Here is a 24,589-nt window from a genome sequence, read left to right on the forward strand (position 1 = left end):
TTTTGTTATTTGAGTTATGTTTTCTTATCTTTTTTTCCAGTGGCAGTCGATTAGGAGGCCTGGTTACAGTGTTGTGCTTCTTTTTCAATCATGGAGAGGTAGGTAATCAAAAACTATTCTCAGAATTACTCTGGGAAATACAGTTTTCTTCTTTAAATTTAATCTATAATGGCATTCTTTAAATGTTTGATCTTATTTTGATTCAAAATTTAAACACTAGCATTCACTTTAACTTTTCATGACCATTATGCTTTTTATGTAATATAAGGCTTAGTAATTTGATGAAATAGTGGAGTCTGTATCAATTTAAAATTTTTTTTTTTTTTTTTTTGAGGTAGGGTCTCTCTTTTTGTTGCCCAGTGTGGAGTGCAGTGGTATGATCATAGTTCACTACAGCCTCAAACTCCTGGGCTCAAGTGATGCTCCTGCCTCAGATTCCAGAATAGCTGGGACTACAGATGCTTATCACCACACTCAGCTAATTTTTAAGAATTTTTATAGAGATGGGATCTTATTATTTTGCCCAGGCCAGTCTCAAATTCCTGTCCTCAAGCGATCCTCCTGCCTTGGTCTCCAAAAGTGTTGGGATTACAGGTGTAAGCCACCACGTTTAGTCTCAAGTATCAATTCTTTGTATTATTTTAAAACTGTGAAAGCTCATGTTTTAGGAATAATAGAAGTAAGCTGGTAATCAGTATAACTTTCTTTTGTGGGGATAACTTTTTGTTGCAGGAGCTAGACAGTATATTCTTATTTCAATGTATTAACATTTGATATTTTAAGTACTTTTTGCAAAATATTTGAGCATTTCTTACAAAAAGTACTCAAGGGCTTTCTAAAGAGAACAACATTGTAAAGAATATAGACTCTGGATCCAGGTTATGCAGGTTCAAATTCTGACTGCCATTTAGTGGCTGTGTGACCTGAGCAAGTAATTTAATCTCTCGTTGCTTTAGTTTCCTTTTTGTAAATGGAAATAATGACGTTACCTACCTCATAGGATTATTGCAGAGACTAAATGTATTCATATGTGTAAATGCCTAGAACAATGTTTAGCACATGGTAGCTGCTGTATAGTTGTTAGCTTGTATTATTACTGTTACTTAGTTTAAATTCTAATATAAATTCAGGGTATCAATGATTTCTTTTTTCTGGATTAATCATAGTTGTAAATGAATTTCTAGTAATACATCGCTGTCTAGATTTCTTTCATGGTAAATTTTGTTTGAGGGAGAAAAGAATAAAGGTCAGCTGGCTTTGTATGAAGTGACTTTGTCCTTCCATGCATGTTATACACTCAGCGCCTGCAGTATTTGAATATGCATGATTTTTTTTTCTTTTTTTTTTTTTTTTTTGAGACGGAGTTTCTCTCTTGTTACCCAGGCTGGAGTGCAGTGGCGCGATCTCGGCTCACCGCAACCTCCGCCTCCTGGGTTCAGGCAATTCTCCTGCCTCAGCCTCCTGAGTAGCTGGGATTACAGGCACACGCCACCATGCCCAGCTAATTTTTTGTATTTTTTTTAGAAGAGACGGGGTTTCACCATGTTGACCAGGATGGTCTTGATCTCTTGACCTCGTGATCCACCCGCCTCGGCCTCCCAAAGTGCTGGGATTACAGGCGTGAGCCACCGCGCCCAGCCGATTATGCATGTTTTAACATGTGCTGTAAGAGTTGTCATCTCCAAGCATGATACAGAGTCAATGCTGGACTTCTTTTTAGTCAGCGAGTTACTAATGGATATTTTGCTAATATGGTATTAGTATTTAGAATCCCAGAAATGTAAAGCTAGAGTATTTGACAACTGGTTGCAACATGACATCAGTTAATTGCTGTGGTATGTGTTTCAAAAAAAAAAAAAAAAAAATGTAACTTTTCCTGACTGTGGATCCAGCACATTGTGATAGTGTGGATGATGAAACACTTTAAAACTTTTTTTTTTTTTGAGACGGAGTTTCATTCTTGTTACCCAGGCTGGAGTGCAATGGGCGATCTGGTCTCACCGCAACCTCTGCCTCCTGGGTTCAATCACTTCTCCTGCATCAGCCTCCCAAGTAGCTGGGACTACAGGCATGCGCCACCATGCCCAGCTAATTTTTGTATTTTTTTTTTTAGTAGAGACGGGGTGTCACCATGTTGACCAGGATGGTCTCGATCTCTTGATGTCGTGATCCACCTGCCTCAGCCTCCCAAAGTGCTGGGATTATAAGTGTGAGCCATCACGCCCGGTCCACTTTAAAACTTTTAACCACAGATTCTGTGAGAATGACCTGAGAAATGGGGAAATAAACATTTAATAATGGAAGAAAGAAGCATTGTGTGTTAGCAATAAGGTGTTAGAGGAAAGCGATTATTCAAAATTTTGGAACCTAGACCACTAGGAAGACCACTGTTTGTAAAGTGCAAAGGTCTGTTGTGCTACCCTCTGTGTATACAAAGTTTTTTAATTCTTAGTTTTGTATTTTCTTATAATTTTGATACTCATATGGCATGAACATCTTCCTTACAAAGTTTTTTTAAATTCCAACAATGGATTTCAGACTATTCAGTTGTCTTTTCAGGCTGATGAATTGTCTTTTTGATACTTTTCAGCTACTTGGTGTAGCTGAAAAGGATGCTTAGACATCGCTTTTTTAGGAAAAGATAAAGTGAATGTCACTAGAATTAGAATTTTGGTTTTACCGAAATAGTCTAGATAATTTTACTTACATGTAAAATTACATGTGAAAATACAGATAGCTTTTGGGTGGAAAAGTGACCTTTTTGTGTCATATTAACATTGAGACTATAAACTGCACTTTTGGGTAAAATATTGGTGAGAACTCAATGTATTTTGGTTTTCAGGTAATGAGATTTTCAGGCTTTATTTTTTCTGATTTTTAAGTATATACTTCCTCTATGGACAAAAATATCTACTCTAGTAGTACCTATTTGTGTATTTACTGAGCTTTTATAGGGCATTACTCACTGGAAATGCTAGTTACTAATTGGGTTACTAATTGATACCTTACTTTCTTAGGAGAGTTACTTTGATCTTACGAGGGATTGGTTTATGTTACAGAGAATAGTTGCGAATTGTTACTTGGGTTTAAGTTCTATTTCCATTATTTAGTTTGCTCTGTACTAAATGCGTTTTTTACTTTTTTAAAATGTTTTTTTTCCTCATATGGTTTACAAGGGAAAAATTTTGCCTGAACAAACTAGTTATAAAATGTGTAGCATGAATAGCTTGATTATTAAATAAATTATTTAAAACAGGAATTTAAAGCCTTTAAATCTGGAACTTGTGAAAGTTCAATAAAAGGGATCATAATAATGATCAGTAATATTGAGGATATACATTTTATAATCAAAACTATGCAGATGCTTTCATTGATCAAGCTTCTTTAATATTCATTCCATCACAATTGAGAATTTCTGCAAAGATGAAAGCTAGCAATTTCATTTTTCCTTTAAAATGTTTTCTTGTACAAGATGCACACAGTGTGTGTTGATGGTGCATGGTTTTGGTATGCTGATTGAAAAGCACATAGATGTGTATTAAGAAAAACCTGAATATAGTATTTTTCTCCAATTTTTTGACTGTTAGAAATTCTTTTTGTGAAATAGGATTGTTTAGCTTTTTCATGGTAAGATAAAAAAAGTTATTACTAAGCAAGATTGATGCTGTTTTATGTAAAATATGCTCACATATATAAAGATGTGCACATATGAAGAGAAAATTCCCTACTTTGTATTTTTTAAAAATAGATACTTTTTAAAAAAGCAATTCAGAGTAAATGGAAGGATTGCCTTGAGGTTCATGTCTAATTAACCCATTTTTGTGCACAATGTGTTTCTGACCCATATTTCTTATTTTTTGCAATGAACTCTGAGATTAAACTATAAACATACGTGTTCCTAATTATTGACATAGTTATGCCATTTATATAAGATTTGGAAAAGAATTCTTAGAATACTTTGAAAACAATCTCATTAATCCTTATAATATTCTTATAGGGTAGATACATAGTAAATATCCCAATATCATAAAAATGGAAGCACTAAAACATTAAGTGATTGGCTCAAGGTTACCCAGGAGGGAGATGACTTTATTTAAATTTTTAAAAATTTATTTATTTTAACTCACAAATAATTGTATACAATGTGATATTTAGATTTATGTATACATTGTAGAAAGATTCAGTCAAGCAAATTAACATATCTATTCCCTCACCAACTTGGCATTTTTTTCATATCTATTCCCTCACCAACTTAGCATTTTTTGTGGTGAGAATGCTAAAAATCTCAAAATTTCAGCAATTTTGAAGTATGCAATACATTATTATTAACTGTAGTCACCAAACAGCAATAGGTCATTAAAACATACTCCTCCTGCCTAACTTGATACTATGTCTTTGGGTCAGCATCACCCCTTTACCCATCTCTCCCTTAAGCCTCTGGTAACTGCCTTTCTGTTCTCTGTTTCTATGAGATTGACTCTTAGATTCCACATATAATTGAGATAATAGTATTTGCCTTCCTGTGTTTGGTTTATTTCACTTAGTATAGTATCTTCTAGTTCCATTCATCGTGTCTCAAATGACATAGTCTTCTTTTTTTAAGGCTATGTCATATTCCATTGCATATGTAAAGCACATTTTCTTTATTCATTAATCTCTTGAAGGACACTTAGGGTTGCTTCCATATCTTGGCTATTGTGAATAATGCTGCAATCAATATGGGAGTGCAGATATCTCTGACATACTGATTTTAGTCCCTTTGGATATATACTCTGAAGTAGGATTGCCAGTTCTATTAACATGGTTTTCTAGAATGACTGTATAAATTTACACTCCCACCAGCAGTGTGCAAGAGTTGCCATTTTTCCACATCCTGTGTAGCACTTATCATGTGTCTTTTTTTGATAATATTGATTCTAACAGGTGTGGGTTGATAGCTCATTGTGGTTTTAATTTGAATTTCCTCTATGATTTGAGAAGCTGAGCATTTTTTTCATATATCTGTTAGCCATTTATATCTTTCCTTTTGAGGAGTGACTTCAGGTTCGTTGCCCATTTTAAAAATTGTTTTCTTGATATTATTTGAGTACCTTAGATATTTTGAATATTGGTTTTTTATCAGAGGTATGGTTTGCAGATATTTTCTCCCAATCCATGGGTTGACTCTACACTCTGTTAATTATATCCTTTGCTGTGCAGAAGCATTTTAGTGTGATGCAATTTTAATGGGCTATTTTTGCTTTCCTTGCCTGTGCTTTTGCAGTCTTATCCAATAAATCATTGCCCAGATCAATATTGCAGATCTTTTTGCAGAGAGAGAGGATTACAAGTTTCCTGATTCCCCACTAATCTCTTCAAACACGAAACTCTTAGGTAGGGGAGTAGCATTTCAGAAAAGACATCCCTATAATTTATCTTTTACAAATGAAAGGTGCAGAGACCTTTTCTTGACAATTTATGGACCTCTTTGTTTTTCTTTCATTCTTTCTCCCTTTCTTTCCAGTGTTGGTAAGGTTTTGGACTGCTCTACATCCAGTACTTTTTAATGCTTGAGATGTGTAAGTAAAACAAAGACTGCTATCCTTGAGGACAATCATGTGAATGTGGGATAATCTTCTGCCTTAAAGCAGGAGAATAATTGGCTTATTTGGGCAGCAGCAAGGAGGAGCAGAGAGTAATAGCAGATAAGGTCAGACAGCTAATAATGGGAGGTGGGATAGAGTGCGAGCAGATTTCTGTATGTCATTGTAGGGTCTGTTTGGAGTGAATGGAATGCCACTGGAAAATGATGAGCGTTAGAGTGAGATGATTTACGTGAATTTGGGAACTAGTGTAAGTACAAGATGTATAATTTAATGAAGGCTATTCACTGGTATGTCTGTGGATTTGTGAACTTGTTCATTAAACTTACAGTAACTTGAGAAGTTCAATAAAAAGTGTTAATCTTAGCAGCATATCTGCTGATGTAAATTTGAAAAGCAGTCTACAGTAGAAAAGCAGCCTACAACATCTTTTATGACCTTGCCCCAGCTGGATTTCTGGTTTTGTCTCACATCACTCTTCAGGCTACCTTTGTTTGTTTTGCTTCAGCCCTGTTGGCCCTTCTTTCTCTAGTCCCCGGAAGGGACTATTTCTTTTCCCTCCTCAAGGCCTTTGCCCATGCTCTTTTCCTATGCCTTGTATACTGCCCCACTCATCTCGACCTGTGCCTAATTAATTCCTAGTCATCCTTAACAACTGGGCATTTCACTTTGCATCTCAGTGGTGTTCTTAATTTCTTCCTGCAGATCTATATGTCTATCTGGCATAATTTCTCTTTAGTTTTAAGAATTTTATTTAGCATTGTGATAAAGATCTGTCAATAAGTCCCTTAGTTTTTGTCTGTCTAAAAATGTTATCTTGCCTTCATTTTTTCAAGTATCTGTTTGGTTAATAAGAATTATAGGTTGGTAGCTTTACCTTTCAGCACTTGAAAGATGCCATTTCATTGTCTTCTGGCTTCCACCATTTGATTAGAAGTCAGCCATAATTCTTATTGCTGTTCTTCTGAGTGTAATGTATCTTTTCTCTGGTTGTTCAAAGATTTTCATTATATATTTGGTTTTTGTTGGTTTGATGGTAGTGAACCTAGACGTGCTTTGTGCATTGAACACTTTTGTTTTGTGTGTTGGTTTTTATTTTTAATCAGTTTTGGAAAATTTCTAGCTAATTTCTTTTTTTAAAATACTTTATTTTCCCCATTCTTCTCTCTTCTCCTTTGAGGAGTCTAATTACTTGTATGTTCAGCTTTTTAAAAATACTGTCTCACAGACTAAACTCTGTTTCTCTTTTTCCCCATTTTTTTTCTCTCTCTATTCCTCCCTTTTGGTATTTTTTCCTGCCATGTCTAGGAGTTGATGGATGCTTTATTCCGATGCATGAAGTCTGCAATTATCTTTATCTGGTAAACTTTTCCCCTCCCTCCCTCTCTCCCTTGCTCCCTTCCTCTCTCCCTTCCTCCCTCCCTTTTTGCCTTCATTTCTTCCCTCCTTCCCTCCCTCCCTCTCTCTTTCCTTTTCTTCCTTCATTTATTCTTAGAATTTACATTTTTTCCTAGAGCGTCCATTTTTTTGTTGAAATTTCCTGTCTCTTCATTCATCTTACTAATATTTTCCTATACATTTTAAAATCTAATAATTGTAGTTATTTTAAAGTCTGTTTTCTAATGCCAACAGCTGCATTATCTGGGACTTTAACTCCATTGACTGTTTTTTCCCCTTGATTATGGGTCATATTGTCTTGCTACTTTGCATATCTCATAGCTTTTTATTTTATGCAAGATGATTTCTGTAAAAGAATGATAGAGGGTGAACTAGATAATCATTTTTGCCTCAATTTGCCTAGAAAGGAACGTCTTCTTTTATGTCAAGCACGTAGGAAGAGGCACAGAATTGGGATCTCACATGAAGCCCTGCCAAGCAGGCCAGTAGTATAGTATAGTTTTAATTTGTTTTAGTTTACTTCAAGTTGCAAGTGAATTACAGTGATCTCCTTTTTCTTTTTTCAATCCCCAACTTTCCAGGTGCTCAACTCAGAGGATGATTCCTTTGATCGTAACCACTCTTTACATTGGGAAGGGGTTAGTTTTCAGTTTTTTAGTTATTTTTAATCCATCTCCAGATTCAGCTGTGGCAAGGCCCTGGAACCTAAGCACTGTGCGAGATTGTGATCTTGCTCTCTGAGTTCTGACTCTCCCCTACTCCTCTTTGCCAGATTCGTGTGTGTGTGTGTGTGTGTGTGTGTGTGTGTGTGTGTGTGTGTGTTCGTCCCCATCCCAGGTTGTGGGTGGGGTAGCTTTCACAAAAAATACTCATTTTTGTGTTTGTAGCTTTTTCAGGTTCTTTTTTATATTGTTAGAAGTTGTTTGGTTCCAGCAAAGACTCTCTGCCTATGGCAGGCCCTTACCTAAATTATGCAGTTGTTCCCAGGTGTGACAGCAGAGCCAACAGCTGTTTTATATCTTGGCTTGGACTATATCTAGTTCCACTGTAAATCTGGTACTAAAAAGGCAGTACAAGAAAAGTGCATTTTTCTCTACTGTTGTTTTTTTTCTCCAGCTTTTTATTTTGAACAAATTTAAACTTACAGAAATGCTGTAGATTCACTTTCATTTACCAGTTTTAATATTTTGACAGGTTTGCTGTCTCTCTTATACAAACACTGACACAGACATTTTTCTAATCCCATTGAAAATGAGTTGCAGACATGATGTATCTCACCCCTAAATACTTTAGTGTATATTACCTAAAAGCAGGGACATTCTCCTACATAATCATAATACTGTTATCATACGTGAGAAATTTAACACCAATAATCATGCAATATCTTAATATAGTCCATATTCTCATTTTCATTGCTTATTCTTTTTGATGCTTTTATTTTGGATCCAGAATCTGAGTTGTCGTTTAGAAAAGTTTATCTCGAACAGTTTCTCTTTTTTTTGTTTTTTTCATGGCATTAACATTTTTGAGGAGTCTATTTTGTAGTGGTCTGATTAATTTGGATTTGTCTGGCTGTTTCCTCAATAATAGATTCAGATTTTATTTTATTTTATTCTGAGACAGAGCCTCACTTGGTTGCCCAGGCTAGAATGCAGTGGCACCATTTTGGCTCACTGTAGCCTCTGCCTCCCAGGTTGAAGCGATTCTCATACCTCAGCCTCATGAGTAGCTGGGACTACAGGTTTGTGCTACCATGCCCGGCTAATTTTTATATTTTTATTAGAGACGGGGTTTCGCCATGTTGACCAGGTTGGTCTTGAACTCCTGACCTCAAGTAATCTGTCTGCCTCGGCCTTCCAAAGTGTTGGGATTACAGGTGTAAGCTACCATGCCCAGCCAGATTAGACATTTTAATGAAGAGTATGGCACATATGATGTTGTATTACATCTTATTCTTTGCATTACATCTGGAGGCATATAAGACCAATTTGTTTCATTATTGGTTTACTAAGTTAAATCACATGGTTAAGGTGGTGTCTGTCATATTTCTCTATTATAAAGTTGCCCCTTTTCCTTGTAATGAATAAGTGAAATGTGGGATGTTACTTTGAGAAACCATGAATATCCTCTTCCCCTATAACATTTACTAACTGATTATGCGTCCATTGATGATCCTTGCCAGAATTAGTTATTACATTAGCCATTGCAAATGGTAATTTTCCAATTCTGCTGTTTCATCTATATTTAATGGTGTTCTATAAAGACAAATCCCCTCTCCTGCCATTTTCTTTTACTATATATGCAAAGGTTCTTTTTTTTACTTATTCAATGTTTTACAATCCATCGCAATTCTTTTTGATGTTCCCATTGTTACAAATTTGGCCAATAGTAGTCTCTCCACATTTTAATGATATATAATTTTCATACATTAAGATTTGCATATTTTAACTGCTCAGTGGATTTTTATATTTGTATATAATCTTGTATCCAGGAACTAGGTCAATGTGTAGACATTTCAAGCCCTCAAATAGGCTTACCTCTGTTCCTGTGCAATCTGTATCCGCCCCCATCCTTCAAAACAGGTAGCCACCCTCCTATCTCTATCACTATTGATTAGTTTTGCCTATTTGGGGTTTTCATATAAGTGGAGTCATACTTTCTTGTGTCTGATGTCTTTCTGTCAACATGTGTCTGTGATATGTATCCACATTGTTTTCCAAAGTGCTTGTACTGGTTTTTACTCCCATTGACAATGTACAAGAATTCCAGTTTCTTCTATCAATACATCCTTGTCAGTGCTTGACATTGGCAGTCCTCTTAATTATGGTCATTCTGAGTGAAATGATATCTTCTTATGGTTTTAATTTGCATTTTCCTCATGAGTATGATATCTTCTTATGGGTTTAATTTGCATTTTCCTCATGAGTAATGATATTGAGCACTTTTTAATATGGCTTATCTGATTTAGATAGTTTCTTTTGTTTGATACCTAAGTCTTTACCCGTTAAAAAAATACTTGGGTTATTTCCTTTATTCATATATGGGAACTCTTTGTCAATTCTGTGGGATTCTTTGTAGAATATATGTTCTGCAAGTACCTTCTCACCACTCGTGACCTGCCTTTTCATCGTTGTGGGTTTTGTGATTTTTATCTTCTTGTACACAGATCTTTTTGGATTTTTTTGATGAAGAAGTTCTTACTTATTATGAAGTTCTATTTATCGGTCTCTTATGTTTAGTCCTTTTTGTGTCTGATTAAAAAATCTTTGCCTACTGTAGGTCATAAAGATTTTCTCATATTTTAGAAACTTGAAGAAAATATAAGGGAAAATCTTGGTGTAGCTTTCACATTTTTGTTTATAATATGTCTAGAATCTTGTGTACAGTATGAAATAGGTTCAAGATTCTTTCCTCCCCTGCCCCACCCCAAATAGGATGTCCATTTAACCTAGTACCATTTGTTAAAAAGGAAGTTCTTTCCTTGCTGAATTGTGGTGGGCCTTGTGTCATAAATTAAGTGACTGTATGTTTTTGGATTTGTTTCTACACTCTCAATTACATTGTTTGTCTGTTGATCTTCAAACCAGTATCATACTGCCTTAAATTCTGTAACTTTATAAGTTTGATATCTCATAGTGAAAATCTCCAACCTCGTTCTTCTTCAGCATTGCCATAGCTATTCCAGGTCCTTTGTGTTTCCCTATAAATTTTAGAATCGGCTTGTCACTACTCCCCCCTCTTTCAACACATAAACACGCTGCTGGTTGTGTATGGATCTCTGGATCAATTTAGAGAGAATGGACATCCTGAATATACTAAACCCTTCAATCCATAAACATAGATTTATATTCATCTCTTTTAATTTCTCTCAGCAATGTTTTATGTTTTCCACATATTTTATTAATCTCTAGACATTTTATGATTTTGATACTATTTTCTGCCCTTTTAATATATCTCATTGGTGTCTGAACGCTTCAAACACCAAAAAGGTTCCAGAAACAAATTATTCTGTAATGCACACAAAATAATTTCAGAGTTACTACACTAATGTCATTATCAATAACAAACCTACAAAGTATGGTTCAGTATTTCTCTAGTTATTTTTCTCCTAAGAGTATATTCTACTAAGGCAGTATAGTCAGTATAAAAGATAAACAATTCAGAAGTAACCTGAATTATTTTTATTTCTCCACGTTGTATTATCATTTTGGTAGTACAATTTGAATCATTTGTTTCTGTTTTTATTTCTATTGCCTTTATATCTTGACTAATGCTTTCATTTTGTAGTCATAATTTGGTTATGTTGATAACTTTGAGAAGTGTAGTCTATAACCACGTGATAAAGGTAGTAGAGTCGGTATTGATAACATCTTGCTGGATATATTTTCTATTTTAGATGAGTAAGCAATGGTCAAGTTTGAGTCATTGCAACAATGGATGGAGACATGGGGGTATTCTCACTGTTTTTTTGACAAAAGGGGCTGCTTTCACAGAGGTTTTTTGTAAATTTAAGGCAGGATATTCTGATATCTTAGATTTTCAGAGACAAAAAGATCGATGTTTTCTCTCATACAACCAGCAGAAATCTTTATAAAGAAAGTAAAGTTTAAAATAGCATTTACGTATCACTGACACATTAAACCCTGTGTGAGCCAAAATTATATTATACATTCAGATTGAAATATATAACTGATTAATTGAGCAGCTTATCAGTACAGGCTGTGCATCTGTAATCTGAAAACCTGAAGTCTGAAATACATCAAAGTCCAAAACTTTTTGAGTACCAACATGACCTTCAAAGGAAATTTTTATTGGGGATTTTCAGATTTTGTTTTTTTGGATTATAGGCGCTCAATCAGTAAGGAAAATGCAAATATTCCAAAATTTGAAAAAATCAAAAATCCAAAACACTTCTGTTCTCAGCATTTTGGTTAAGAAATATTCCATCCATGTATGGTACAAAAATAGACCAAAACTTCAAGAAAGCAACAGGCTTACTCATTATCAAGATATAGTACCCTGAGTTGCACAAAACCTACTCTAAGCTAAAGATCTTCCTAAACAATGGAACTGCCCTAAGTAATATCATACAGAAGATGTTCAAGCCATGTCTCTTAAACCTAGCATTTTTATGGTTACTCTGTGGATAGCAGGATTATTAACAGCTGTAACATTCTCTGAAGAGAGGTAGCCCAACCTTCATGGTACCAGCAATCTTTTAAGGAAGCACTCATAAATATAGTGTTTAAAACATTATTATAGTTAATATTAAAACAATATAAAGCAATAGTATAATCAGTATAGAAAAGCAGCAGTTAGAGGTAGGTAATTTGTTTTAAACCTAAACTTTATAATAATAGGTTAGGATTGATCTAGCAAATAGCAACTCTAGTAAAAACTCTTAGAATAAACCTTAAACATGATCTATTTGATACTAACCATTTTATAACTAACCAGTCAGTTATACTTCTATTTATTTTGAAGTTATGAAAATAAATCCATTAGATAGTGCTGTATTTCCAATATTATAAGTTAATAGTTTCAAAATAGAGATTGGAAAATTAAGCTGTCTTGAGAGACCTTAGTTATTGATTCTTGAGTAAATGATTAAAAAATATTAAGCAGAAAATGAAAACCTGTTGTTATCAACATATACACAGTATTATGTTATACAATAAAATAAGTGTTATGAAATGTGTGCTAAAATTATATACTAGGTGATAGCAGTTTATTCAGCATAAGATTTTTATTGAATTTATTTTCACAATAAATGGATTTCTTGTAGGGACAACAGACATTTATATATCCCTTTTGAAACAGTTTACATGTATATTTCCTTTAATTCTCAAATTTCAAAATAATGCCTTTAAAAAAGCATTGGCATTTTAAACTGTCACACTATTTTTTATTTTACATTTAAAATTAAAGATAAAGAAAAAATATTTACTTGTTGAAATTTAAGGCATGACTAAACCAAATCTGTTCACTATTTTCAAATTATATGGGGTCATCTGGATGGCAATTATATTTGTACCAGATCTAGTAAAGCACATGGTGTTACTGGAGAAATAATAGAAAGTACTTTCAGGGACATTTGAATTCATGCACTCAGAATTTGGGACGGAAAAGACCTTGCTCTTCATTACAGTCCTGTTATTCAGTTTTCTTGTCCCTGCTTTCAAAGGATGTTAATTCAGTTTTGGTGAACTGAGTGATTTCAGCTATTAAATGAAATGAATTTCTGAGAGATAATAACATCATTCAGATTTGGATAACAGATATGGGGAAACAGTCTGTATGAAGAAAATTCTCAAGTTGTATATTACATAGTTTGAATACTTGTTTGAATAGTTGTTTTTGAACAGAGAATGATGGCTTTACAAATTTTGGTCACACGGGCATACTTCAGAGATACTGCAGGTTTTTGTTGCACTGTATTCCAGACCACTGCAATAAAGTGAATATTGTAATAAATCAAGTCATACAATTTTTTTGGTTTTCTAGTGCATACAGAACTTATGTTTACACTATACTATAGTCTATTAAGTGTGAAATAGCTTTATGTCTAAAAAACAATGTACATACCTTAATTTAAAAATAAATTGCTAATCCCAGCACTTTGGGAGGCTGAGGCAGGCAGATCACCAGAAGTCAGGAGTTCAAGACCAGCCTGGTCAACATGGTGAAACCCTGTCTCTATTAAAAATACAAAAAAAAAAATTAGCTGGATGTGGTGGCGGGCACCTCCCTATAGTCCCAGCTACTCGGGAGGCTGAGGCAGGAGAATTGACTGAGCCCAGGAGGCAGAAGCTGCAGCAAGCAAGATTGCGCCACTGCACTCCAGCCTGGGTGGCAGAGTGAAACTTCATCCCTAAATAAATTAATCAATAAAAAAGCTGCTAATGATCATCTGAACCTTCAGCAAGTTGTCCAGGTAAAGGGTCTTGCCTTTGATTACACCACTTATAAATATTTTGCAACCCAGGGTAGCTTAGGCATAGAAGATGTTGACGGCTGCTGACAGATCAAGGTGGTGGTTGCTGACGATTGAGATGGCTATGGCTGTTTCTTAAAATAAGATAACAGTGAAGTTTCCTGCATTGATTGATTCTTTCTTTAATGAAAGATTCCTCTGTAGCATGTGATACTGTTTGATAGCATTTTACCCACAGTAGAACTTTCAAAATTAGAGTCAGTCCTCTCAAACCCTGCCACTGCTTTAGCAACTAAATTTGTGTCATATTCTAAACCCTTTGTTGTCATTTCAACAGTGTTTACACTATCTTCACCATTAGGAGATTCCATTTCAGGAAACCACTCTGTTTGCTCATTTAAGAAGCAACTCCTCATCCTTACAGTGTTATGAGATTACAATAATTCATTCACATCTTCAGGCTCCACTTCTAATTCTAGCTATCTTGCCATTTCCATCACATCTGCAGTTACTCCCTCTACTAAAGTCTTGAGCCCACCTGAGTCTCCCATGAGGGTTGAAATAAACTTCTTCCAAAGTTCTATTAATGATGATATTTTAACCTCCTCCCATAAATCAGAATGTTTCTAATGGCATCCGAAGTAGTTAATCCATTCCAGAAGATTTACATTTTATTTGCCCAAACTCATCAGAGGAATCACTATGGCAGCTAGAGCCTTAGGAAACATATCTTTTAAATAAGGCTTGAAAGTTGAAATGACTCTTTGCTTCATGGGCTGCAGAATAGATGCTGTGTTAGCAGGCATGAAAGCAACATTAATCACCTCATCCATCTTCACCAGAGTACTTGTGTGACCAAGCACATTGTCAATGAGCAATAAGATTTTGAAAAGAATCTTTTTGTCTGAGCAGTAGGTCTTAAGAATGGGCTTAAACTATCCAGTCAATCTTGCTAAAACAAATGTGCTGTCATCCAGGCTTTGTTGTTACATTTGTAGATCACATGCAGAGTCAATTAAGTGTAATTCTTATAGGACCTAGGATTTTTAAAATGATCAGTGAATATTGCCTTCAATTTAGTCACTGGTTGTGTTAGTTCCTAACAAGAGAGTCAACCTGTCCTTTGATGTTTTGAAGCCAGGCGTTGACTTCCCTCTAACTGGGAAAGTCCTAGATGGCATCTTCTTCCAATAGAAGGCTTTTTCATCTGCACTGAAATTTTTTGTTTAGTGCAGCCACCTTCATCAGTTATCATAGCTAAATCTTGCACTTTCTACATCAGCATTGCTGTTTTATCTTGTACTTTTATTTTATGGAGACGGGTTTTTTTCCTTAAGCCTCATAAACCAACCTTTGCTTGTTCAGACTTTTCTTCTGCAGTTTTCTCACTTATCTCAGCCTTCATAAAATTGAAGAGAGGATCTTGCTCTGGATTAGGCTTTGACTTAAAGAAATGTGGCTGGTTTGAGCTTCCATTCAGAACATTAAAACTATCTGCATATCAGCAAAGGTTGTTTCACTTTTAATTTTCTTTGATAATTTTGCTTTTGCATTCCTATCTGCTAGGCAGGCATAAGAGGCCTAGCTTTTGACATGCCTTCTTCACTAAGCTTAAACATTTCTAGCCTTTGACTTAAAGTGAGAGATGAACAACTCTTTTAATTGAACACTTAGAGGCCCTTGTAAACTTATTAATTTTCCTAATTTTAATATTGTTATGTCTCCGGGAATTTGGAGGCCTAATGGGAGAGAGAGAGATGGGAGAGTGGCTGATTGGTGGAGCAGTTAGAAGAATACACACATTTATCCATTAAGTTTCCCATCTTATTGGACATGGTTCAAGGCACCTAAAGCAATTACAATAGTAATATCAGAGATTACTGATCACAGGTCACCATAACAGATATACTAATAATGAAAAAGCTTAAAATATTATGAAAAATTACCAAAATGTGACACAAAGACATGAAGTGACCACATGCTATTGGAAAAATGGCACTGATAGACTTGCTTGATGCAGGGTTGCCACAAACCTTCAATTTGTAAAAGACATTATCTGCAAAGCATGGTAAAGGGCAATGAAACATGGTTTGCCCGTGTATCTTACTGTCAGTCATACTGAAGTCTTCAGTTAAACTAATAAACTAACAGCTTTTAAAAACTGCATTCTAGAAACAACAGTATACATTAGCAACACACCTTTTCAGTGTTTTCAGCATTCTCTTTTGTGAGTAGTTCATTCATAAGTAGATATCTATGTCAGTTTCATAGAGGTTGGTGAGCTTAGTAGAAAAGAGGAGTAATTTGGCTCAATCTTTCTATAGCAGTACTAGAAATATTCAGTAGTCTGAGGTAGAGCTAAAATATAGGAAACACTTATTTCTAACATGGCCTTTTTCATTCTGTGGAGTCTTTTAGGAACCCCTGCTTATGTTGAAAGATAACATGATTTATTTTAGTGTGACTTAGTAATATCAGATTAGTTGTATTTAATACTATGTGGTTTTTTGTCGATGGAAGGTTGAACTTATTAATATATTTAGTATATTAACAGGAAAATGACATTGTTACAACTGGAATAGTACATTGCTTAATTATGTCCAAAGTGAGATTTTCAGAAAGGTTTATATTTAACAATTTTAGGACTTTTGTTATTTAATTTGATTACACCACTTTTAAATATTTTGCAACCCAGGGTAGCTTAGGCATAGAAGTAAAACCAAAAATGGAATATTCCTTTGTAGCAGCACTATGACTGAAAATGTTAAAATTGATAACTACAAAGAGTTCTCAAATACTAGTTATGGATATTTTTGCTGAAATTCATGGGAAAGAAAACAAACAATAGATAAATAACTCAAAATATTCTAAAATTTGGCAGAACATTTTCTTGCTGGTACTTCTCTCCCTTTCCTTTTAAGATGTAGTTGCTTCTTTTTGGTATTTTCTTGTTGATAATTCATGATGTTAATGCTTTATATAATTTTAAGTTGTGTGTGTCTCTGTCAGTAATATTTCTCACATGCCAGTTTTGCTGTTTATGGAGAGTCCAGTAGCTTCTTTTACAACATACCGTTTAAATTATTTGTTAAAAAATAATATCTTTTATTTATAAATAGCAATTTTCACTTGGTATGTCTGTCTTAGTAAATTTAGCAAGTATACTAATAGTATGAATTTTTTTTCAGTGTACTCGTGTAATGTGGACACCACCTCTCCGTGAAAGCTTCTCATATCCATTCCTTGTTCTTCAGATGTTGCTTGTGACTCATATTCTCAGGTAACTTTGACTTAACCTTATTTCTTTTTGCATTAAATAATTTCAACTAGAATATCTTAAGCTTCCATAATAAAGTCAACATAATAAAATAATTAGCCAATATGATCCTGTTATTAGTAGAGATAATTTAAGAGTATAACTTACCAAAAACATTTCCTCTATCAGCCTTCTGTTCCTCTTCCTTTTTCTTGGTGGTCCACAGTGACTGCTTGAGAAACAGCAAATTTGCTTTCACTTCTCCTTTCATTTCCACTTTCTCAAGTCTTCTGTTACCACTATAGCCTCCTGAAAATGAGCAGAAAGAAGGTGAAGGCTGGTCATGCTACAGTGTATCCTGTAAGGTACAATCCTTTGGGGCAAAGGATAATTCATAGAATTCACACGTCCCTCCATTTCTGTTAACAAACACTGAATATAGCTGCCTTGCTCCAGAGGGTAAAAATGAAACAAAATGGGGCCTACAGAAAAATGGAATAAAGCATGATAAAAATCTGAAGATGACTCAGACTGATAACTCCCTTCAGTGATCCTCTGAATTTAGAAGAACTTTGTGGAAGTCTGTTATGCCAAACCCTTTGGGCAATCTATTTCCCTCTGATTATTACAACAAGCATAGAACCATCACATGGCTTTTAGTCTCCAATGTAATAGTGTCTTTAGACAGACCTTTTATAGATCATGGGATGGGTAATGTTTTTGCATTAGCTTTTTAAAGTCTGTGTAGCTCCAACTTTATTGCTGTCCCCTAAATTCCTCTTTACAGGGTTTAAAGCATCTTTAGCACCTTCAATTAAGGTGAACCTCTATGAATTCATAACCTTAAGCTCTGCCCTGTTGGTTCTGAGGCACCTTAAGCAACGGTCCCGTCGCAAACATTTCCGTAAGAAGTGTTGTGCTATGAGAGTCTTTGATTCACCACTACAGATGCTATTTTCCCACATTCACATTCTTGACCTTGGCTTTTTTCTCCATCGTAGTACAGACAGCATACTGCCCTCAGTGTCTAGTTCCTTCCTGCTTTTCTATCTCTGCCCCTGTCTTAAATACAGTGAAAGCAAACCTTTGATTCTTCATTCACTCACTGATCTGATCTGTCGCCGAGTAGCCATGGGGATGCCGCTCCGGGGTCTGAGTGCTGCTTCCTTTAGTCCTTCTGTACCATAGAAGGTAGAGTTAGTTTTCTGTTGCTGTGTAAACCAGTCACCACAAACTTGGATCTATTATCTTGGAGTTCTCTAGCTCCAAAGTTTTAAAATCAAGGTGTTGGAGGTGGTACATTCTTCCTGAAGGTGCAGAGTGGGAGGGGAGAAAATCACTTTTCTTGCCTTTTCTAGCTTCTGGAGGCTGCCTGTATTTCTTGGGGGGCTGCCTGCATTTCTTGCCTTGTGGCTCCTTCGTCTTCAAAACCAGCAGTGGTGGATTGAGTCCTTATTTGTCAGTTTACTCCAACCTTCTTTTCAGCCTCTCTTCCACTTTTAAGTACCCTGTGGTTACATTGGGCCCACCTGGATAATCCAGGCTGTGCTCCCTACTGTGAGGCTGGGTGATTAGTCATCTTCATGCCATCTGCAGCCCTAGTTCCCCTTTGCCATGCAACATGACGTGTTCACAGGTTACAGGGATGAGAACATAGATATTTTTGGAGGCCATTATTTTGCCAGCCAGGATGGGGCCTCTCCAGTTGCTGTTTCCTGCCTTCAGGGCTGTCTTCTGTTGGGTTCTTCTCTGTTTTTGACTCCAGGTGCTTCTGTGGCAAGCTCTTTATTTTCTTTAGCCTCTTATTGTCATTTTCAGCCTTACCCACCTCTTCATACCTATCTTTACTTCCTGCTGAAAAGTTTTAGAGAACATTCCTTTCTTTAGATCCTTCTTCACTGTCTCTGTTTATATTCTGATTGACATTTCCCTTCTCATATTCCTGGCCATCGGAAGCCGAAGCAGCTACTGCTTTTACCACTGCTGGTTCAGATCCATCCCATCTTGATCTTCCTTGCCATCTTCATCGGCACCTCATCACTTCTGATTGCAATGGCTTTCCTGGTTATGCTCCTTGGTTGGCATGGCTCCTTGCTTGCCTGGTGTGGCTGTGACTTGTTGCTTGAAAGGGTGGATTTTCATTTTGCTTTCTTGGAAAACTGCTTTCTTGGAAACTTTCTTGGAAAATCACATCCTTTTTTCTTGATGTTTTGGCAGACATCTTTTTTCTGAAGGATAACAACCTTCTCTCTTTTGGCCATCTTCATCTTCTGATATTTCATCCTTATTACTGACATTGTCTTCTTTGGAAGAGCAGCCATTTCCTTTAGTTCTTGGTTTCTACCTGTAGTTGGCACATTGTGACATTAGAGGGAGGTGGTGGGTGGTGATGGCTTGGGTGAGCCAAGAAGAAGCTGAGCAGTGTTGATACAGGCTGCAGTGCTGAGGATACTGTTATAAAACCAGAAAGAGACTATTTCTTAATGCTAGGAATCATTTACAAATGAGGTTAGTGGTATGTTTTAACAAATTGGTTTTGTCCAATTTTGAATTTTAAGCATTTTTAGAAATTCAGTTTATATAGTCACCTAATGCTAGCCCAGCTTCGCTTTGTCTTGATTGTTCTTGGCAATATTTATGTTTCCATTTCTGTTGTTTGGGTCAGAGCTGTTTTGATCACCGATGGGATTTTCTTTGTTTTCTATTCATTCCTATCTCCCCACAGTACATTCTTTACCCAACTGCCAGATTGGTATTAAATTCTGCTCAGAAATCTTAATGTCTCCTGTTACCCCAAAAATGAAAATCATATTTAGTATTCAAAAGCAGTAGAAATATGCTTTATTTTAGACAGTGACTTTCAAACTTTTGGACTATGATCTGTAAGAAATAAGAAATTTTACACTGTGGCTTACTGTACATATACATGTATGCACACAACAAACAAAAGTTTCACAGAATAGAGCCCCTTGTAAGTAGGATATAGTCATATACATTCTGTTTCACTCTGCTAATCTGCATTTTTAAATGCTGAGTTTTATTCCGTAAGTCGATTTTGTAACTCATTAAAAGGCTATCTGGAGTTTAAAAATACTTTTGTTGGATTAAAATAGCAGACAGGGATGTCCTTTGGAGAAGGGATGCTTGTGGAAGTGGAGAAAGGCATTTCATGATGGTGCTCTATGCTCCAGATAGGTTTACGTAACCAGGATGTCTTTCTCCAAGTTGCATACACTTCATCTCCTCAGTATATTAGCATGCACACTCCACTTTTGTGAAGATGGACATGTGTGAGGGCTTTGCATTGGCTCACATATTTAGAGGATAAAATCATCTCACTCTCCTAAAAAGTCTAAATTACAAGTCAGTACCAAAGTGAGGTCTCTGAAGATTGCTCCAGAATGGCCCCTGTATCTTTTTCTCCCCTTAACTTTTCTGTCTTCTGCATGTGCCAGACCCAACTTTTTATCTCACATGCTTATAAAATCTCTCCCAGACACTTAGCTCTTATTCCTCATTCTTGCGGTAGTTGGCTGCATAATGCTTTGCGCTTACAATATGCTATTATTTTTTCATAGGCATCTTCTGCCTTTCTAACTAATGAATATATTGAATCAGTATTTTTAAATGTTTAGTCATGGATTCACCAAAATAAAATTTGAAAAAACTTCCCATAGATATACTGAGCCAGCCACCCTCCCCACTCTGTGTTATTAGCAATAATGGGTATTTACCTTTCAAAGAAAATTGTTGTAATTGAGCATCAGGAGGTACAATTTCTAACCCATTGGTTCATTTTATGTTTAGGTTATGTTATAACCAGATTATATATATTTAGAGATCCTGGTTTGCAGCAGTTTGGAGCCATGCTAGAGTTGTATTTAAACTTACTTATTTTATCTTTTCAAGGGCTACAAAACTTTATAGAGGAAGCTTGATTGCACTCTGTATTTCCAATGTATTTTTCATGCTTCCTTGGCAGTTTGCTCAGTTTGTACTTCTTACTCAGGTAGGTGATTATATTTTAAGCTGTTTTAAGCTTAGTATATTTGACTATATGAACTCATTTGCATAAAATTATAATGGAGATGTTCTATGATTCTAACTCCTAAAACATTTTCTAGGAAAACTGTTCTCCTAAAATATTTTTTAGAAATGTTGAACAAAAGAAAGTTCAGGACAGAGAAATATGTCAGATTATTTATTAATGATTGTTCATTATTTACTTCCTAACATATTGCGTTTATTGAATTCAAATTTGTAAGAATGATTATCTTTGTTATTCAGTATTGTTAGTGTGCTTAAAAGAGGACTAGTACTGCAACTTTAAGCATTTCTCTTAGCTGTAGTATTTCTCTTAAGTAAAATGTTTCTTTTATGAATAGTTGTGTACATTCTTGCACGTAGAATATTGACAAATAGGATTACAGGATACATAGCTAATCAGTTCATGTCTTACAAAATTCTCTGTACCAGTCTAGAAATTTATCTATTGTCTTTCCATGTATCCTTTCCCACTGTAAATGGAAGTAGCTTGTTGAGAGAGGGAGTAAATTGCATATTCATTTTTTTTCTCTGCCTACTATTTTTTTTATTGTATTAGTCATATTTGTATAAAGCAGTTGAAGAGTTCCTTTTTAATGAAACTCTTGCTTGGGAAATGAAGTTAGACTTGGATTTGAGTCCTAATTCTATTCACTAGCCTCTTAACTTGGTTAAAATACTTAGCTTTTCTTAGTTTAGAATCTAAACTAAGATTCTTAGTATCTTATCTCTGAAATAGAGATAAGAAAAGAACCTACTTTATTGGATTGTGGATAGGACTAGATGAAGTAATGTATATGATTCTTAACACAGTTCCTGGTACTTAGTGAGGTATCAGTAAGGTTAGTTGGTCTTATCATTATTTTTAAAAATAGGCTCTATTTGTACTTTTTACTTTGATCTTATCTTGTTGACACCTTTGTCTAACTTAGTTTGATGACATTTTCAATCAGTTTCTGTTTAAGATTGTCTCTGAGATTCTCTGTTTAAAATTCAACCCTGTAAATGTACTGTGTGTTGCTTATCCCTTGGGATGGAAAGGGAGCATTCTCATTGCTTCCTGATAGTGGAGACTGCCTGGTTTTTTGTGGAGATGAGGGTCAGTGGAGGTTTTTGCCTCCTTGTGGGGCTTATGTTGAATAATGACACACACTTCCCCACAGGTGTTGTGTCATCTCAGTCACCGTAAGCAATGCAGTATTCTCCATGGGTAACTCTGAGTAAAGGGAAACTTTGTTGTGTTTCTCACTAATGGAAAAATTTGTTATAGATTGCTTAGAGATAAAAAACCTGATGAATGAAACAAGTTATATGATTAAGTATTCAACTACTTTGCAATTTGTTTATGCTGTTTTTAATAGTAGGAGAGGAAGAATTTAATTTTAATTGCTTTCTCTATGATGAAGCGTGTAGAGGCATTGTCTGACATAATACCTGTATATAAGATACTGTATCATCATTTAATCAATTAATTCAGCTAAATAATTCCAGTACTCTTAGAATTACTGATATGTAACATACAGTTTTCTTCTAAATGGAAAAGAAAGTTAAAAATACCTTTGTAGCAAAAGTACTCTTAATTTGAAATTGATAAATTTGATTACAACTAACTCTTGAATATTTGTATTAAGGAAAGAACGCTAATGGAGATAGTTGTAAAGAGTGACTAGCAAGCAGAAATTAACGTATTTTTATGCACACCTGCATTGCATAATTATTTTTCAGTTTAATGTACCTTCCCCAATTATGTATTAGTTGCCATGTTATAATTACATTTTTGTCTTTTCTGATTGGACAAGGTACTTTTTAATTGTATATGTTGACAGTTAGGGTTGACCTGAAATTAAAATGAGTATTGTTTTGGATAATCAATGAAGTAGACAATTTACATGATTGAGAGACCTGTGTATCGGAGAAAAAAAATCAACCAATATTTTCTATATTAACATTTTGACTATATTCATATTCTTCATTCTTGTAGGTATTTTATCTTTTTTACTTTTAATTTCTTTTTAAATTTCAGATTGCGTCATTGTTTGCGGTATATGTTGTTGGGTACATTGATATATGTAAATTACGGAAGATCATTTATATACACATGGTAATTACTTTTTATTCTTTTCTATTTAGTTTATCTTTAAACTCCAGATTAATATTTGATTTGTTCATGGTTGGAACTAGTTGTAACAATTTCATAACTAAAATAGATGTCATTCAAACATTGTGATATAATTGGCCAACTTTGTTTTAATAGACCGCTCACAAAAATTTAATTTGGGTCATATTATCTGATTGAAGTTGTGCCCAACTTATGCATTATCAGTAAAAGAAATAATTTATGAAACAGAAACATGGGACTGATATATTATCCAGGAGCTGTTTGTTAAAATGAAGTGGAAAGGCCCGACATGGTGGCTCACACCTGTAATCCTAACACTTTTGAGAGGCCAAGGTGGGCTTCACTTGAAGCCAGGAGTTTGAAACCAGCCTGGGCAACAGAGCTAGACCTCATATCTACAAAAATAAAATAAAATTAGCCTAGAATGGTGACGCATGGCTATAGCACCAGCTGCTTAACTCAGGAAGCTGATGTGGGAGGATCACATTAGCCCAGGAGGTTGAGACTGCAGTGAGCTATGATGCTACTGCACTCCAACTTGGGCAACATAACAAGACCATGTCTTCACAAAAAAGAAAAAGAGTTCATTTACTGAGCATCGACTATGTAGGCATGTGAGACACACCAGCATTCATATCACTTACATTCTAGCAGAGTGGGGAAGGAGGGAAGACAGAAGATAAATAATAAACATAGTAAATGGGTAAATTATGTAGGATGTTAGAAGGTGATAAGGATTTTAGGCCAGGCATGGTGGCCTGGGGAGGCTGAGGCAAGAGGACATTTGAGCTCAATAGTTTAAGACCAGCCTGGGCAACATAGTGGGACCCCATTTCTATAAAAAAAATACAAAAAAAGATTTTAGAAGAAAGGAAAGGTCAGGGTAAGGCAGATGAGGAGAACCAAGATCCAGGGTAGGACATGGAAAAATCAAATGAGGTGATCACAGCAGTTCTTCTTGAGAAGGGGGAGTAGAACAAAGATTGGAAGGAGGAGAAGGAGTTAGCCAAGTAGATATCAAATAAATTAATCTCTCGGTTGATGGAACAGCTAGAACAAAGACCCTAAAGCTGGGTGGTTAATGTCCATGAATGTTTATGGTTTAAAAATAAGCATTTGTCTTCTGTCTCATTGGTTTTTATAATTTTGATGTTTTCTTTTTCTGATAATTTTACAGTTGTCATAATATAACATTATTTTCATTCTCTTAATAATTTATACATATAAAAGGACATTTATAATGTGTAAGGAAGTTA

The 24,589-nt window shown here is 35.2% G+C and overlaps 1 protein-coding gene across 1 annotated transcript in view; it reads left to right on the top strand.

Moving 5' to 3' along the window:
* DPY19L1 (dpy-19 like C-mannosyltransferase 1) overlaps window positions 1-24,589 on the top strand; it is a 121,622-nt gene that overhangs the window by 49,265 nt on the left and 47,768 nt on the right. The window contains exons 7-10 of the mRNA XM_032286816.1: window positions 41-98; window positions 17,103-17,194; window positions 21,080-21,179; window positions 23,238-23,315. Of these exons, the coding sequence (XP_032142707.1) occupies window positions 41-98; window positions 17,103-17,194; window positions 21,080-21,179; window positions 23,238-23,315 (328 nt within the window). The remainder of the gene's footprint in view (window positions 1-40; window positions 99-17,102; window positions 17,195-21,079; window positions 21,180-23,237; window positions 23,316-24,589) is intronic.

This window comes from Sapajus apella, unplaced genomic scaffold (genome assembly GCF_009761245.1).
Source record: "Sapajus apella isolate SASKATOON/1434 unplaced genomic scaffold, GSC_monkey_1.0 scaffold19, whole genome shotgun sequence".
NCBI lineage: Eukaryota > Metazoa > Chordata > Mammalia > Primates > Cebidae > Sapajus > Sapajus apella.